At 43.1% G+C, this 18,094-nt stretch overlaps 1 protein-coding gene across 2 annotated transcripts in view; it reads left to right on the forward strand.

Annotated features, from left to right (window-relative positions):
* Positions 1–5,534: 5,534 nt before the first annotated feature.
* Positions 5,535–18,094, forward strand: part of WASL (WASP like actin nucleation promoting factor) — a 32,696-nt gene continuing 20,136 nt past the window's right edge. Inside the window, exon 1 of one of the 2 annotated variants that reach the window (XM_035126740.2) lies at positions 5,535–6,226. In XM_035126740.2, the coding sequence (XP_034982631.2) occupies positions 6,113–6,226 (114 nt within the window). In that variant the 5' untranslated portion in view covers positions 5,535–6,112. The remainder of the gene's footprint in view (positions 6,227–18,094) is intronic. The other variant, XM_035126741.2, reaches the window with a different exon arrangement.

Consider the following 18,094-nt stretch of genomic DNA (forward strand, 5'->3'; position numbering starts at 1 on the left):
TAAAGAGAAAGAAGGGATCTTTTACCACATGTAGTGGACATGCCCCAAAGTAAAAGACTTCTGGGAAAAGATTTATAATGAAATGAAAAAAGTGTTGAAAAACACCTTTATTAAAAAACCAGAAGCCTTTTCACTTGGAATAGTAGGGGGAGAAATCCCCAAGAAAGATACTATTTTCTTTTTGTATGCCACAACAGCTGCAAGATTACTACTTGCCAGGAAGTGGAAGACAGAAGAGATACCGACTATAGATGAATGGCAAATGAAGATGATGGACTTTATGGAACTCGCTGAAATGACTGGGAGACTACGTGACCAGAAGGAAGAGAAGGTGGAAGAAGATTGGAAAATTTATGAAAAAATATTGTAATATTTAGAAAATTATTTCCCTTAGTGAAGATAATATAGGCTATAAGCATAAAAACTAAGATTTTGAGATAAAATAAGTAAATGTAGAATTTAAATAATTGGTTAATAGGTAATGGAATAATTAAATTAAATTAACATTGGATTATTAGATAATGATGAATACACTGCTAAAGATGAATTATAATGAAATTCAGAAGGAAGGGATCGAGGGAAGTCAATTGAAGATGTTATTGAAAATTAGGTATACATAAGAAATGTTTGTATATGTTTTATATGTCTGTTTGTTTTGTTGTAGCATATTGTACTGTTGTATTTCTTTTTCTTTCTTATAAAATGAACAAATATTATTATTATTTGGGGGGGGGAGGAATATCCTCCAGTAGGTAAGATTAGCACATGCTTCTGAGGGGAAATAAAATTGGTTGGGAATGTCACGGTCAAATCAATATTCTTTTCTGACGGCATCCTTCTCTAGCATGCCCTGAAGTCAGCAACAATTCAACCCGCATCTCCTGGTTCAATACCTTGGTAACATCCTCTGCTGAGGCGGGTAGAAAGCACACAGGAATGAAGAGCCTTCCTTCATTATCTGAGGAGGTAGGGATACTAGCTTAAGGCTGAAATCAAAATTGAGTAACCAATATTAGGAGACTCGCTGTTCCATACCAATGACATCGTAGCTTCTTTGAGACTTGGAAAGTCATGCTGAAATCTCACCTTTTCTTCTTCTTCTTTACTATTGTTAGGCTGTTTCTGAGACTTCTGGCTATTCGATGCCCCCGGCTGGGCTATGTAACTGCTGGCTGTCAGTCTTCAAAGCTTATTTTTGCTAACTGCATACAGGGGGAATTCTTAGAGCTTGATTCTGAAGAAGTGGCAGCTTCAGGGAGTCTATCATTAGGCAGTCGGTTAGGCTGACGGTCTCCATGCTGAGGAGGGACTTCCCCATAATAAATCTCTGTGGTTCTCATTAACCAGTGCTCTGCTCTGAAAAGAGGATAGTGGTTAATATTCTTTCAAGGTTGTAGTGCTGGTATATATAGCCCTAAAACTATGAGAGGTGGTTATCTGAGGGAATGCCTGTAGGGAGATTTGCTTGAATATCAAAATGGGCAAAAGCAGAACCTCCACGTCCCTATTTTCCAGGGACAGTCCCGGATTTACAGAAGCTGTCCCGGTTTCTGATTTGATCCCAGAATGATCCACTTTTCAATGGAAAAATGTTGGAGGACATGGTAGAATGTCCCTATTTTCATTGGAGAAATGTTGGAGGGGATGGAATTATGCAACCCCTGAACCAAGGAGATACAACCTTTAGAAGACAGCTGAAGGCAGACCTGTTTGGGGAAGTTTTTAAACATTTTATTATGTATCTAAATATGTTGGAAGCCAGACAGAGTGGCTGGGGCAGTCATCCCCAAACTTTGGCCCTCCAGATGTTTTGGACTACAATTCCCATCATCCCTGACCACTGGTCCTGTTAGCTAGGGATCATGGGAGTTGTAGGCCACAACATCTGGAGGGCCGCAGTTTGGGGATGCCTGGGCTAGGGCAACCCAATCAGATGGGCAGGGTATAAATAATATAATTATTAAATGATTATTATTAAATAGGACTTCCCTATTCTCATCAGAGAAATGTTGGAGGGTATGCAAAAGCCTTCTTAGTGGTGGCACCCCACTTTGGACCCCACCCCCTCCTTTCTGAGTTATGACTAACTCTGATGCTATTCTGTTTTCAGCCACAAGTGTACATTTGCCATGTTTGCTGGAACTGATGGAAGTTGTCATTCAGTAACATCCTATAAAGGCCAAATACTCCCACACTGGGCCTAAAGTGATGACATAATCATCTCAAAGCAATTAGAATGAACAATTCACCTTTAATACAGTTCCTAAAGATGGAGCTTTGTGGTTAAAGCAAAAGCAACAAGCACATTAAAAGTACCAACTCTGATTATTCAAATCAGTACCAGGAAGGTTAAAGCAAAGTGTTTTGTGTTTTTTAAATGAAGTGAGGTTTCTCTGCAAGCTCTTCAGAATTCTTTGGGTGTATTTGGCACAGATATGTGTTGAATCTGGTCAGCTGTGAAAACAGACGGTAGTAAAATTTCTAACAAAAATGCTCTTTTCCAGTCGCATTATGCCAACGTTTCTGATGTGCCAGGGCCTGAGAGTTGACTCCCGTCCAAATTCCAGCTGAGTTGCACTTAACGTTCAGCTGCAAAATTGCTCATTATTTGTATAGAGCTACAGTTGCCCGTAAAGTAGGTCTATTAATTTGTCTCTGTTTTGTGATGTGAAAAGATGAAGATCTGGGAAATGTATCAGCACTGCAGCTCGACCTAGACTCTGGATTCCATAACAATGCTACCAGTCATCACATACCCTCCAACATTTCTCCGATGAAAATAGGGGCGTCCTGTTCAACAACAACACTATTTATACCCCATTCATCAGAATGGGGTGCCCCACCCACTCTGGGCGGCTTCCAACTGAATACACACACACACACACTGAACATTAAAAACTTCCCCATTACAGGGCTGCTTTTAGGTGTCTCCTGAAATTTGTATAGCTGTTTGAATGTATATATACCAGGCATCCCCAAACTGCGGCCCTCCAGACGTTTTGGCCTACAACTCCCATGATCCCTAGCTAAGAGGACCAGTGGTCGGGGAATATGGGAATTGTAGTCCAAAACATCTGGAGGGCCGAAGTTTGGGGATGCCTGATATATACCTTCCAACATATATAAAAACACAATAAAACGTTTAAAAAACTTCCCTATGTAGCCTTGACATCGATGGCTCAGGGATCTGATAACTCCATTCCCTCTAACGTTTCTCCGGTGAAAATGGAAAAAAGTGGGACATTCCAGGATCATATCAGAAACCAGGGCTGCTCCTATAAATCCGGGACTGTTCCCAGAAAATTGGGACACTTGAAGGGTCTGCCATCAATCTGGCAGGTCTCTCCAGATACTTGGCTGTAGGAGTGAGATAAAACAAGGAAGGCATGCTTCTTCCAGCAATAGAGCCTTACTCATGAGAACAGAATCTGAAGCACTGGAGCACATGGGGAGCTAGCCCACCTTTGTGCCTTGTTGATGTGCAATTGCCCCAACTCCCAACTCCACTGCTATCCCACCAAGCCAAGCTCTGCTGGAGAGGGGGGCTTCACCCTTTACTCACATGGTTGTGGCCGTGGTGGAGAGCTCTATGTTGTTGGATAAGTAGACACGCCCATGACTGATGTGCACAGCCTCCATCGCTATTTTAATCACGGCCTGCCAATTGTATGAACACCACCTCCAAAGTAGGAGGTTGTGTTGTTCCACAACGGAAGTACTGTTCTAGGAGGACAAGGTGACCAAGTGACTGGTTCTTCTTCATCTTTGGTAATCATCATCATCAATAGTAGAGAAGTCATGTGCTAGCAGAGTAAGCCTTGGCAACTGTGAGTTGAGATCCCTGAGCTGAACCAAGCTGACATGCATTCTGAGGTCTCAACGACATTTGTGTGTGCTTTTAATAACAGGACACCATACATAATATGGGACTTGCCGATCAGAAGGTCGGCAGTTTGAATCCCTGCGACGGGGTGAGCTCCCGTTGCTCGGTCCCAGCTCCTGCCAACCTACATAGCAGTTCGAAAGCACGTCAAAGTGCAAGTAGATAAATACAGCGGGAAGGTAAACGGCGTTTCCGTGTGCTGCTCTGGTTCGCCAGAAGCGGCTTTGTCATGCTGGCCACATGACCTGGAAGCTGTCTGCGGACAAAAGCCGGCTTCCTCGGCCAATAACACGAGATGAGCGCTGCAACCCCAGAGATGGTCACGACTGGACCTAATGGTCAGGGGTCCCTTAACCTTTATCCATCATATAATTGCAATAGTTCTGCAGTTTCAAACAGAGCTATATCTATTTAACATGAATCACAGTCAAATATATGAAGGAAAAGTTTCAGCCAACCATTTTCCTTTTATGTACGCTGTTTAGAAATGTGATTAAACAATACAGAAATGGCTAAAATGAAATAACTAATATCTATATTACCGTGGCCAGAGCGCTATTCTCCCTGTGACACAACATTTGCTGGTTGCACTAAACTATTTCTCTATTCCTCCCGCCCACTCTCTCATTTGTTTTATATTTGAATGACTAATATATTGTGCAGGCATTGTACAAAAACAGGGAAAACCCAGATGATGTGATGCCCCAAACAGGACTCTGAGATTCGACCTGTTTAAGGTCATTCTCGTATGCTCAGATAACATTGTAGTTCAAGCAGAAGTAACTACACTGTAGATTCACTTTTGTTTTGAATGCAGATCACAGGTAGTCTCTAAAATTTCCCTCGGCTCATTCTAAACGGTTGTGCTATACTTTAGGATTTTTTAAAATCCCATTTCTTTTTACTGTATGCTAAGGGAATACCCAATGGGACGCGGGTGGCGCTGTGGGTCAGATGAGTGGCATGTAAATGAACTATTAGTATTATTAATTATGGGGTTTTGTGGTTTTTTTTGGATGCAATGAGATTTCTTAATTTATTTGAAATGTTGTTGTTGTGAGATTTATTCATTTATTTACAATGTTGTTGTTGATATTTATTTTTAAAAATATTGTTGTGAGATTCGTTCATTTATTTACAGTGTTGTTGATGATGAATTTATTCATTTATTTGGAATAGTATTGTTGCTGTGAGATTTATTCATTTATTTACAATATTGTTGTTGTAGTTGTTGTGAAATGTATTCATTTATTTCCAGTGTTGTTGATGATGAGTTTATTCATTTATTTGGAATAGTATTGTTGTTGTGAGATTTATTCATTTATTTACAATATTATTGTTGTAGTTGTTGTGAGATTTATTCGTTTATTTACAATGCTGTTGTGAAATTTATTCATTTATTTACAGCGTTGTTGATGATGAGTTTATTCATTTATTTGGAATAGTATTGTTGTTGTGAGATTTATTCATTTATTTACAACGTTGTTGTTACTGTTGTTATCATCATCATCATCATCATCATTCACAGCTTGCTCCCCATCCAGCAGAAGAACTTCCACCCATCCTCTTCCTCCCACCCCGGCAAACAACCAAGGGAGCGGTGGCCTCGCCTATCCATCTCTCTGCCTCCGCCGCCGCCGCCGCCTCTTTCCCCATGACAGCCCCGGCGAGAGTCAGGCTCGACCAGCCCGGCCGGTATTTAAGCGGCGCAGGCCGCGGGCCGCGCCACTAACCGGGCCGCGCGGAACAGCGGCGAGAAGCAGCAGAGCAGCCACCGCCGCTCAGTCCCCTCCTCCTCCCACTTCTCCTCAGGCCGGCGGGGAAGAAGGAACAGGAAAGGGAGGGCGAGGAGGAAGGACGGGCCTCTCTCCACCGCCGCCGCTTGCCGCCGCTTCCCTGGCCCGGCGGCCGAGTTCTTTCCCCTCACGCCGCCCGCTCTCTCGCCGCCTCGCCCCCTGCTGCCATGTTGGATCGCTCGGCCCGAGCCGGGGCGAAGCGGGAGGTTTGAGGGGGGAAGAAGGAGCGAAGGAGCCACAGGCCGAGGAGGAAGAAGGGCTCCGGCCTAGAGCTCGCCCAGCCCCCTCAGCGCCGTCTCCGGTCGCCGCCCCGATGCTGCCGCCGCCGCCGCTGCCGCAGTAGCCAGCGGGGCGGAAGCGGCTGCCGCTGCTGCTGGTCGAGAGCCCGGAGCCCCGGAGCAGAAGCGGCCGGCCGGCATCTCGGAGCGGCGCGATGAGCAACAACCAGCAGCCTCCGCCGCCGCGGCGAATCACCAATGTGGGCTCCATGCTGCTCACCCCGCAGGAGAACGAGAGCCTCTTCGGCTTCCTGGGCAAGAAATGCGTGGTGAGCGAGGAGAGGAGGGGGACAAGGGCCGGGCCGGGCCTGCGGGTTGGCGGGGGGGGGCGGCGGCGGAACACCCCCCCGAAGTGGCCCCTGTTTACCACCACCACCACCCCTGGGCTGGGCGTGGGGGATGTGTACAGGATGCGTGTGCGTGTGAACGCGGCTTCAGGGAGGATAGGTGGCTTGGGGCTCCAGGACGCTTGGCCGGCCAGCCCCGTTGACCTCTGAGGGCCTTGCTGTGGGGAAAATATGCCTGCGTTTTTGGGGGCCCTGCTGCATTTGGGTGGGTAGAGAGGAAAGGGTTTAGAATGGGGGGGTCCCATAGGCATAGCCAGGGGAAGTAACCAGAATTTTATGTTTGGGAGCAGATAGCCAGGATTTCTGTTGGGGGGCAGATAGCAAGGATTTGTATTGGAACAAGTATTCAGGATTTGGGGGGCAGGTAGCCAAGGTCTATGGGGGGGAGCAGGTAGCCAGGGTTTATGGGGGACAGGTAGTCATGATTTTGTTGGGATAAGTAGTCAGGATTGATGTTGGAACAAGTAGTCAGGATTTATGTTTGGGGGGAGGGCAAGTAGCCAAGGTTTATGTTAGAGGGGGTGGGACACCCACCTGTCATCGTCCACTGACTCTAGCAGATTTGGAATGAAACGTCTCAACGATTAAATTACTTTCTTTTCACCCCAAGTGCTCAGAAAAATCTGTCCAAATCTTTCTGCATTTTCTACTTTTAGCTAAGTTTTTCTGTTTGTTTACTTGATGGAGGGCAGCTGCTGTCCCCCCCCCCCCAGCTACTCCCATGGGGATGGCTGCCCCTTTCCTCTATGGGGCGAGATTGGGGACAGACGGACAGATGCCTTGCTGGTTTTTCTGGGGTTGGGAGAACAGGAACGCTGCTTGCCAGGCCTTTCCCACATAACAGCTGCTTGCTTCCTTTTTTCTTGACCTGCCCTACCCGGCTCTCGTAGTGGGAAATAAGCAAGGTGTGTGGGGTGGAGGTGTATTCCTTTCCTTCCATTTGGGCGAGGCGTTAAGCAGCATTTCCTCTTTTTGGTCCGGTGAGTGGGGGGAATGTGGGGCGCAGGTGAGTACAGCCTCAAGCGACACTGTACCAGGAAAAATAGCCAGTGCTACCACTGCCCCGCCTCTCTATGTTCCCTTCCAGGTGCCCCCTTAGTTGGGTTGCACTTTGGCACTGCTCTGTGCTTGCAAGAGGAAATAGATCTGGCAGGGGACTCCAGGGACATGTCTTTCACAGGTGTATAGTCACAGCACTTCCCTTGTTTTGCACAGGTGTGAGCTGCAATGATAATGCTTGGTTGCTGTTAGCTGGTTCCTACTGGTTACTTGCTCTCCCACTTCCTCTATGCTTCTCTCTTGACAGGTATATTTTGAAAAGGGCAGTCCCAGTAATGCTCTGCGGTATGAGTGTGTCAGTAATAGAGCTGTTGCAACGCTTCGTGGAAAAGTTCAGCAGGTTAGAGCAGGCCTGAATCGGTCTGCCTGGATTGCACCTGTAGGATTTCGTGAACTTTCAGGAAACAAGGTGGTATGATCTGGGCCAGGCAAAACCGGAATGTACTCTGTTTTGTTTCCCTTTAAACAATAGGCTAGGCTGACATGGCAGATGCACCCATGTAGATACACTTCACTGAGGGATCTTTTAAAAAGACTGAAAATTATTGGTAGATTTCTTTCTTTTTTTAGTCCTAATTATTAGTATCCTGTAGGTATTTGCAAGCTTAAGAATTCTGACCTTTGCTTTTATTGCCATTGGGCATCCAACATTGTTACTGATACTTTTCAAAAACTTGCACTGAAACTTTTTGCTCTTTTTCCAATTTCTTAGACAAAATAAATCCCAAGAAATATCATCCTGTTTTTGGCTTGTATTTTATTCTGTGAACTGCCCTGAGATCTTACGATGAAGGGCAGCAATACATCATCATCATCACCATCATGTAATGGTTGGGCCCATGTCATTGTCCGAATTAATCTATTCTTCTGGGCCATTGTTTTATTTTCTAAAACGTAAATATAAATAGTAAATCCTCTCGTGAGCGAGCCACTAAAGACTTGTTCTGATTTAGTTGAGTTGTAATGTAAGGTTACCAGGAGAGAAACTGCACAGATAAAAAATTACAGTAACTAGGTATATCACAGCAAAAGGTTAGGGCATTAGAACAGGGATTAACAAATATGTGTGTTATTACCCAGCATTGGATTGTAGAAAACCAACAAAAGTAAGACATGTAAGGGAGAGATACAAGGTCAAGTAAAGATTGCAGTAATTTGCTGGCATCTGTGGAAGGCTTTATTTATTTATTTTTTAGCTCTAGAATTACTTGGGTAGATGAGCCACACTACAGATCATTGTCTCCAGCTATGCCTTAGTGAAAACTGGCTTATATTATAGATCTATCTCAAATGTCAGTAGGAATCAGTGAATTTTGACCATGCTCTTCCATTATTTCCCTTGCAGTAGAAAGTATTCAGAGTCTGAGGTTATTTATTGAGACCATTAAGACTAATGCTAGTAAATGCTACTACAAGGCAGGGGGGGGGACTACAGTTCCCATCATCTCCTATTGGACGTGCTTGGCTGGGGTTGATGGGAGCTGGAGTCTCAACATTACAGGTTCACCAGAACGCCAGTAGTAAGTCACTTTAGGCACCCTTCTTCTGAACTGCTGTAATTCTTCTTACTCTTCCCCTGAGCCCTACCTAATTGTCCACTCTGACATAGTGACTCTAATGACTTTTGCACACTGGTATTACATAAAGGACGTCTGCACATAGGCAAAATATACCGTAATGCTAAAAGCAAAATGTAATGCCAAAACGAGTGTCAATACTGTCGAAAGGATGCTGGCAGTGGCATTATGCTATTCCCTGGGGATGCTGAGACTTGCCAGGGAGGGTGTAAATTCCTCTAGGGTACGTTGAAGTATTATTTACCTTAACTTGGCTGAGTGGCTTAATGCCAGCTCCCTTGCCAGTTGGTGCAATGCAGGATAGTGTGCCCCACCCTCAATGTTAATAGTACCATTAGCAACCCTCTTTACTACTACTTCTTTTTGCACGGTCACTACATTAGGTTGAGGACTAGGCAGCTGAAACAATTGCTAAGAGTTAGCAGGCATTTTTTTCTGACTTTCAAAGTTACAAAATTTGGAACTTTTGGTAAAAACATGCAGTAATTGTTTCATTAGATTCTAATGGTAAAAGGATACCTGCAAGGGCTGCAGTGTTTAGCAAACTTAGACGGCAGTCCTATAAATCTTCACCTTGGAGTAAACTCCATTGAATCCAATGGAGCTTACTTCTTAGTTAAGGATAGGGTTGTGCTTTTAATTGGCTAAAAACCCTTGCACCGTCTTAAAAAAGTAGCCTGATTTAATCTGTCATATTTCTTAAAGTATCCATTTAATTTTTTTTAAAAAATACAAGAAAATAGTGTAGGTGGTAGGCATATGTTAAAAGGATCCGCTCCTTCTCCCTTGGGAAGAAGAGCACAAGCTTTGTGTGCCAAGGGTTTCACATTCATTCCTGGCATCTCCAGGTAGATCTGGGAAATAGGGAAATGGGTATAAATAATAAAATTATTATTTATATGTTGATGAGAATCTTACAATTCTGAAAAAAACAGAGTGAATTTTCTCTTAATCTTTCCAAGTGCAAACTGTTAGAACTGTAATGCATATGTAACACTAAGTGTACATGCTTGGTGTGCAGGGAAGTCCCAGGCTGGATTTCTGGTTAAAAGGATCAGGGAGAAGGAATGGAAAAGCCTTTTTTGTGAATCCCTGGAGCTGCTGCTCTTCAGAGTAGGCAGTATTAGTCTAGTTTAGATCAGGTGTGGGGAACCTTTGGCCCTCCAGATGTTGAACAACTCCCATCAGCTCCAGCAAGCTAGGCCAATGGCCAGTGATGGGAGCTGTAGTTTCCATGTGGAGGGCCAAAGACTGCCCACACCTGGTCTAGATGGACAAATAGTCTGGCAGCCCCCTACGTTTCGAATGAGGAATATCACACAGAAATTGCCACTCCATCTTCTACTTATGTATGAAATATATATGGAGAAAAAAGGCAGTAACCTGTTACTGCAGAAAGGCAAGTTGATTCTCAAGCTCAATACTGCAATCTCTGAACACCTTTCACCATTGGGTCCTGCACCAGCTTCAGTCAGATGTCACTATTCCGATTTTTGTTTCATTTTTGTTAACTTGGGGCTCCTCCCATGCTGCTGCTCACATGAAAGCATGCTGCAGATATATTTACAACTATGCAATCAATTGTATGATTGTCTTTGGTTTTATGAAAGCAAAAGCTAGTATCTTAGGTGACTCACATTCCATTCTTTTCTTTTTTAAAAAAATTCATTTATTGCTAGCCCAGTACATTGCTATAACCTAACCTATGCCATTTTTGTTTCGTAACTGAAACAGTTAAATGAGGCCTGGTTCAGTATGTCCACTTCAGCAGTTGAAAGATATCAGAAGGCTTTAGAAAAATAATATTGATTAGCTCACACTGCCGGTTGAGTGAAATACATGTCTGCAGAATATGCATGCAATATGCTAGTCTGTCTAAATGATCTTCAAAGAAACAGTGTCATACTATATAATACCTTCATTTGTCTAATATTGACAGATCTATCTGTGGCCTCCCCTGAGTCACCTTAATGAGCCCTAGTTTCCAGTGGTAGCCAGGATTCATGACTTGCAACACTGTTTTGTTTTGTTTTTGCATCTGTACAGTACTTGTTCCTTTTCCAGATGCTTAACTCTTCACACTTTGGCTCTGTTCCTTGTCCTCCTCCTTCTAGCATCCAGCTATGCTGCGGAAATATAATACAATCAACGATATCAGGATTCTGCTGTTACTGTTCTGTTGACTGGATTTTACTATGGAAAGTTGGTGTTTAAGACACACTTTCAAATAATACAGAAGTAGTAAGCCTTGTTAATTCTTAGACGAGGAAGCTGCAGTTAAATTTTTGCCATTATTTCCCAGTTTGTTTGGGACACTCATTGGGGAAGGAAAAAGTGGCATTTGCATTGTCCTCAGTCATGGGATTTTTTTTAAACAGTAGCAGCACACAGACCTGAGCACCAGGAAAGGTGGTGTGAGTTCTTGCCAAATACCCATCTCAATTTTCTGCCTGCGATTTAACAGTAACAGTTTAGCTATACCGGTACATGTGCATATGCGGAATCCCCATTTTCTGTGAGAGGAAGGTGCTTGAAGCAGGGTTCATGTGGGATTCATGCATTTTATTCAGTGTGTGCGAAAGTAGCAACAACTGTTCTGTTTCATCTAGACTTTTATAAGAGCACCCTTGTGGAATTAAGGGCAGTACTTTCAGAAAACTGAGCACGAACATCATGTGGCCTTGGTGTTAAATAACCCATTCCAGTAGGATTTTTAAAATACCTTTATGTTCTGGTTTTATGTATTGATTCATGGTGGTTGTAGCTTAGCAAGGGGCGTCTATTATGTACTCCCTTTCAGTGTTCTCTGGCGTGTGGGTTTGCATTGCTTTCGGCATGCTTGCCATTTGCCGCCTCCTTCCCCTTCCATACTGTGAATAAAAGAGTGAGGCAGGGATGAGATGATTTTGTGCTGCTAAAAGATTGAACAGGTTGTCTCGTTTTTCAGAAGCCTAGAGTGGGGGCATGCAACTGCTTTTATTGCCGATCTTCATTTGTTAAAAAAGAGTTATTATTTGAAACGTTTTTACCCTGCTCTTTAGCTGAAAAGGCTTCCAGAGATCTTTGGTGAGACTGTATCGGTAATCAGTCCAAGGACTAAGATACCAGGAGCCCTGGAAAACTCTTATTTTGCTGTGCATTGCATTGGCCCATGATAGGATTGCATTTTGAAATTGTTTGCAATTGGTATTAGTCCTCTGCATATTTTGTATGAGGCTTCCTGACAAAGTACTTGTGAACAACAAAGCTGGGGTATAGCTTCCCCTAGCACCCTGAAGGATTGGCCTGCAGAAGTGCATTGTCTTGAGTACAGGATTGTATGCAAAGCAGCTTCAAAACTTCATTGGGCTAATAATGCAACACTTTTTTTAATGAAATGCCCTATGTAAAACAGTCTGTGCTAGGTTTGGAACACCTGTCTGTTGATCAAACAGTTGTGTTTGTCACAACTGGAAGCCACAAGCTATTTCTCTCCTTCCCTCCCTTTCTCCCCCTGCCCCTAGAAGTTGCCTACAATCCTGCCAGTATGGTTTTCTTCTCCCAAAGGTGAAAAAGTTAAAAGTTTTAAAGATGAATACTGGAAGTTGGGTGTGGGGTTCTGGAATAACTGCAAAGGGTCAAAGATTCTTCTGTCCTGTGTCTGTGGTCCTGATTGTCTACCAGTTTGATCATGGCCTGGCAATTCTGTAAAGCTGAGTGCCTTTATGTAAGTGGTAGCCCTGGTCTCTGTTTGCACTTGAAAGCAAGGCCGGGAATAAGGCTTGTAATAAACCAGACATAGAATGGACTTGTTGTTTATAGTACTGCTTGTTTTTACTTTTACAAAGTGAAAACTTGCTGCTACGTTTTTCTTTGAGTTCTTAAAATAATGAACTAGTCATTGCCTTATATATAGTTTGCTACATTGATTTGCCTAAAATTGTAAAGTTAAAAATAACTGATTACAGTTATTTAGAGTAACTTTATTGCATCACGATAAAGTAGATTTTTCTGTAAGCAAAGATGATGCATCTCAAAGTCTATCCCACCTTTTCTTGTTTTGTTTTTTTGGTTAAATCTATTGCCCTTTTGTGTGTTCTGCTATACAGCATTCGTAGCAGCCAGGTGCAGCTTGATGTAAATCATGAGCAATCTATGAGGAGGAGGGGATCTTTTAGAACCCCAGCAGTTCTAAATTCACTTACCAGCAGGGATCCACAAGTTTTGCATATTCTTAATAGTGAAGACAAAGTTTCTGGATTCCATGACCTTGCCCCTCTCCTTCATTTCTACTTGGAAGTGAGTAACAATACGTAGCTGTACTGTCCTTGTAGAGCCTCAGATTTACAGCATAACCCTGCTTGTGCCCACCCTCTCTAGCTTTAAATTTGTTGCTGGGGGAAGGGTAGCAAGGAATCTTGGGGGCAACAAAGTGCTCTGAGTACCTTGACTGCCATGGCCTGGTTCCATACATTCACTCTGGAGCTAGATAGAGATTGGGCTTTGGGGGGCAGTGGACAGCAAACACACACATTGAAACACCTACTGTCACCCACTGAAATAACCAGCTCCAGCATAGAGATGGGTGTGACTCTTCCCCCCAGTTGCATTAAGTTTTAGAAGCATCCACAACTCAACACTGACGGCGGAGGTTGTGTTTGTCACTGCCGATAGATGCAGCAACTAGAACTATACACCAGTGGCAGCATGATTTGATTAAAGGAATTACAATACTGACAGCTCTATTTTCAATCCCTTTTCTACTAATCCTTGACGTGGGATTCACCGCTTTCCGTAGCCGCCGCATATTGAGTCTGCACTTACATTGCATTATCTGCCACAACCCCAAGATCCTTTCTGTCAAGTCAGCACCGCCTGAGAGCCCATCAGTGTATGTGTGTGTTAGAATTTATTTTTGCCTCGGTTTGCACCACTTAACGCATGCTTACATTGAACCACTTTTGCCCATTTATCCATTTTGGAGAGATCTGTTGGGAGCTTTTCGCAATCACTTTTTGCTTTTACCAATCAATACAGTAGGCAGTCCTCCATGGGCTGAATGCCAGAGGTAGATGGGGACAGAGATAAAAGTGCGTGGAACTATAGATGTGGCTCTTAAACTTGTACCGTGGGCTGTATCTCAGCTATCCAAAAGTAGGGTCTCCCTCCCCATATACCTATACCCTACACACATCTCTCCATCCTCCTATCCAGGCAAGCAAGAAGCATTATCACAGTTCAGGAACCTCTCCCATTCATGCAAAAGCACTTGAGTACATTAAAAAAAATTCTGAAAACTTAGAGCATGGCACATGGAAAATATTAATTTGGGAGAGTCTCAAAATATTCTCAATCTGAGCTTTGGTCCACTCATTGAGTCAAATCAATTTGAAATTGCTTGCTGGTGTTTTCAAGGTCAGAAAGATGTATTGCTGCAGAAACTGGGGATCTGCACTGCCTGTTCTGTGGTTAAAATTGCAAAGGCCAGAATCATTCTGTAGCATTGTGGGTTTGGGTGAAATACCACAAATTAACTTCCTTTTTCTTTGCAGCTTGGCAGTAGCCTGTGCTCATAGTGTGTGTGACTTTGTCACTTTGAGTGCTTTATCTACAAGGAACTTCTGCTTTATCTACAAGGAACTTCCTTGGGCTTTAAGAGGAAGAGGGTTGTGGTCTGCAAGAATTGGGTTGCTGGTTTCTATAACCTCAGCCACTACCTCTTCCTGAGGGGTGTGGGGAGGTGAAAAACTATCAGAGTTACCATTCCTTCCTCCCCACTTGGACACTGCATCCAAGACCCAGCATGGGGGTAGGGGGAAATCTGGAGAAGAAGTTCTTCAAATAATGGTTTATTCTCATTCATTTTAAAATTCAGTAGGATCACGTTTTTGTTTAGCCCACAACGAGGTTTTGTGACAAAATTCTTCTCCAGCTATGCTAGCTAAAATTCTCTAACTGGAAATGTTAATGAACCTGTATGCATGTAGATAATGTGCAATGCCAGCTGTCCATATAATTTTGTATTTCTTTAATACTTGTTCTGTTGAACAGGTCTCTCTAAGACCTAGATAAAATTGGTCAATTGATGACTAATATTTTTAATTGTTAGGAAATGTAGGGTGCTATTTTTAATAGCTAGGAAATGCCATACCCTGAAGCCCTGTCAAACTAGTGGTAGTTGCAACCCCGAGTGAAGATCAGTCACATGACTATTCCCCCATACAAAATATATGATAAATTTATTTTTGAATCACTAAAAACTTCATAAACTTTATATAAAATTAGCCATACTAAGACTTGTATATCTTCATAAAGGTGTTAATTTGCTTAGTCTTTAATCCTTAAGGCTGAAAAGGCTTTTGATTCGGTAGAGAAATTATAATACATGCATAAAAGACTTTCATTTATCAGTCACTGCTGAATATTTCCAGTCCGTGATCAAATATAATGTAATGATATGTAACATATACACATATACATATTAACTTTTTAAAAGTACTGGAAACAAATGTCCTGAGTCACTGCTTGGTTTTGCTGTCCTTATTGAACCGCTAGCTTTTTATTATACAACACCTAAACGATACAGCAGAGAGTAGAATATTGATTATTTGATTCTATCAAATGCAGGGTAAGCTTAAATCAGAGGTAGCCAATGCTTCCAGATACTGGAACTGCAACTGTCATCAGCCCCATAGCATCAGATAGTTTTTGTCAAAACGTTTGTCAAAATACAGTATTTTATAGCTTGACTGCCTTTCTTTAAGGTACTGAACTATTTCCAACACAACACAGCACCTCGCTGATGCAAGGGTAGGAGTGCCCCTGTTTCCTGCAGGTTTTCCTCTAGTTATAGCCCCTAGCAACACAGCTTACACAATTCTGGCTTCCTGATCCACAGAGAGTGGCTTTTTATGAAGTGCTGCAGCAGCGAGGAGGAGACGGAATAACCCTGTTACATGAAGAGAACTTTCGTTTGTACTTGTTTAGATTTAAATCAATACATTTTGCTAGTTTACCAGGTTGCAACTGCTTTTCTATTAAATCTATGGTCAAAAGGATTCAAGAACTATCTTGTTCAAGTTAACTAGGTTCTAACCCAAAGTACAAGAATGATGGCAAGGGGATTGGCAGATGGGCCACCTCTACATCCTTATGTTTGGGGTCACTTCTTCTGCGGCCACAGGTGGGGTGTGCATTGCTCTCCTGGCAGTCGTCCACTTCATCCACTGACCCACAAATGCTTGCCCCATCCCAGAGGCTCACCTGTGGGCAAGTCCACCCCAGTACCGGACACTGTGACATGGTCCTGAGCAGAGTGAGCTCTACCTGTCTCTGCCTAGAGCCCTATCCAAAGGCATCTCAGGGGCATTCCTCTGTGAAACAACTCCCAGGAATGCTTGTGGGTGGAATTGCAGGTATTGTTCCATTGCTTATGTCAGGAATTGGCCTTGCAGAGGTAGCAGCCTTGGGTGGGAGGGAAGGGTTCTTCAAGTGATAAGTGTGGCTACCCTCCACAGTGTGGAGAGAGCCAGTGTGGTGTAGTGGTTAAGAGCGGTAGACTCGTAATCTGGGAAGCCGGGTTCGCGTCTCCGCTCCTCCACATGCAGCTGCTGGGTGACCTTGGGCTAGTCACACTTCTCTGAAGTCTCTCAGCCCCTCTCACCTCACAGGGTGTCTGTTGTGGGGGAGGAGGGGAAAGGAGAATGTTAGCCGCTTTGAGACTCCTTCGGGTAGTGATAAAGCGGGATATCAAATCCAAACTCTTCTTCTTCTTCCTCCAATGGATGTATGATGGTTAATGTAAACTTCTATGGAATGTTTTTTTAGAATGGTAATCCCCCCACCCCCAATTTTATCTCTGTATTAGACATTATTTTCTTTTTAATTTTAAGCTGTTAGGTTAGTGTAGCTGTATCGTTTTATACAACTTTGTGTGGATTGGTGGGTTTTTTTGATATTACAGTAATAGCATTGCAATTATTTCTTGTTGTCTCTAATTTATTTTTTTTAACCGTTATGCTTGTTCATTTGATGTGCTTTGGATTGCTTCGGCCACAATTTTGCAGAAAAGCGATGTACAAATTATGCTGGCTTCTTTGAAGTGCTGCATTAGAATCCATCTCTTAGAGTAGATCCTTCAAAGGACCATGGATCTTTCAATATTAGGAAAGTATTGTCATTTAAGCAATGTTAGCAATAACCAACTTCGTATTAGGTAGTCAGAATTTGCAAGATACCTGTTCTTAAATGCTGCCTTAGATTCTTCTTGGCTGCTCCAGCCCTTGAGAGGGAAAGCCTGTTCTGAATAAATCTCAAATTCTGCCAGTCGTGTCTAGACTTCAATGAACCTTGAAAGGAGAGAGTACAAATAGCATATGCTATCCAGTCTTGCAGAACCAGAGTTGCAATGAAGTCTGTAAACTGCAGTGTAGGTAAATGTTTGATATTTGTAGAAGGGTTATAAAAGTCCAGTTATCTGATCATCCCCCGTACCTGCGAAATTAGTCCCTGGTGCTGGGAGCAGGTTTTTTCCACCCCTCAGCACTACTGTTTGTGGGACCGGCTGCCACAATCCACTTCCACAGCTTGGTTTCCTTAGTTACTAATCGTAACTAAGCAACCACTTGGTGGTGGAAGGGCTCTCAAGTCCCAGGTTATAATCTCCAGGTAGGATGGAGCCCCTGACACCTCTCACTTTAAGCCAGAGCTTTCAAAACTTTTTATGTTGGTGACACACTTTTTAGGCATGCATCAATTCGTGACACAGTAATTCAGTTTTACTAGCAAACTGGAGGTTAAACTAACCCCTTTTTAGCCCCAGGAGGAGTGCAGGAGCATTTGTGTTACACACCTACACACTGCAGCCGACACACTAACCTGTCGCAACTCAGTTTGGAAAGCTCTGCTCTTGGGGAGAGAGAAGGAAGAAAGAAAATAACAATTAGGATGCTAGCAAAGCATTTCCCCTTACTGTTGCTCTCAGGTGTGTCCCCTTGTTCTTTGTTGGCTTCCAAATGTGGAAGATATTTTTATGCCCCTGATAACGGATATATATTTTTTTAAAACCCCACAAAGTTAGATTTATTGAGATAAGGGTTTGTAGCTCTTTTTCGTGGTGGATTCTGATATTAATTTTTATTGTTTGTTGTTCTGCACAGAACTTTGTAAAAAAAAA

The sequence above is a fragment of the Zootoca vivipara genome, chromosome 10 (assembly GCF_963506605.1).
Source record: "Zootoca vivipara chromosome 10, rZooViv1.1, whole genome shotgun sequence".
Lineage (NCBI taxonomy): Eukaryota > Metazoa > Chordata > Lepidosauria > Squamata > Lacertidae > Zootoca > Zootoca vivipara.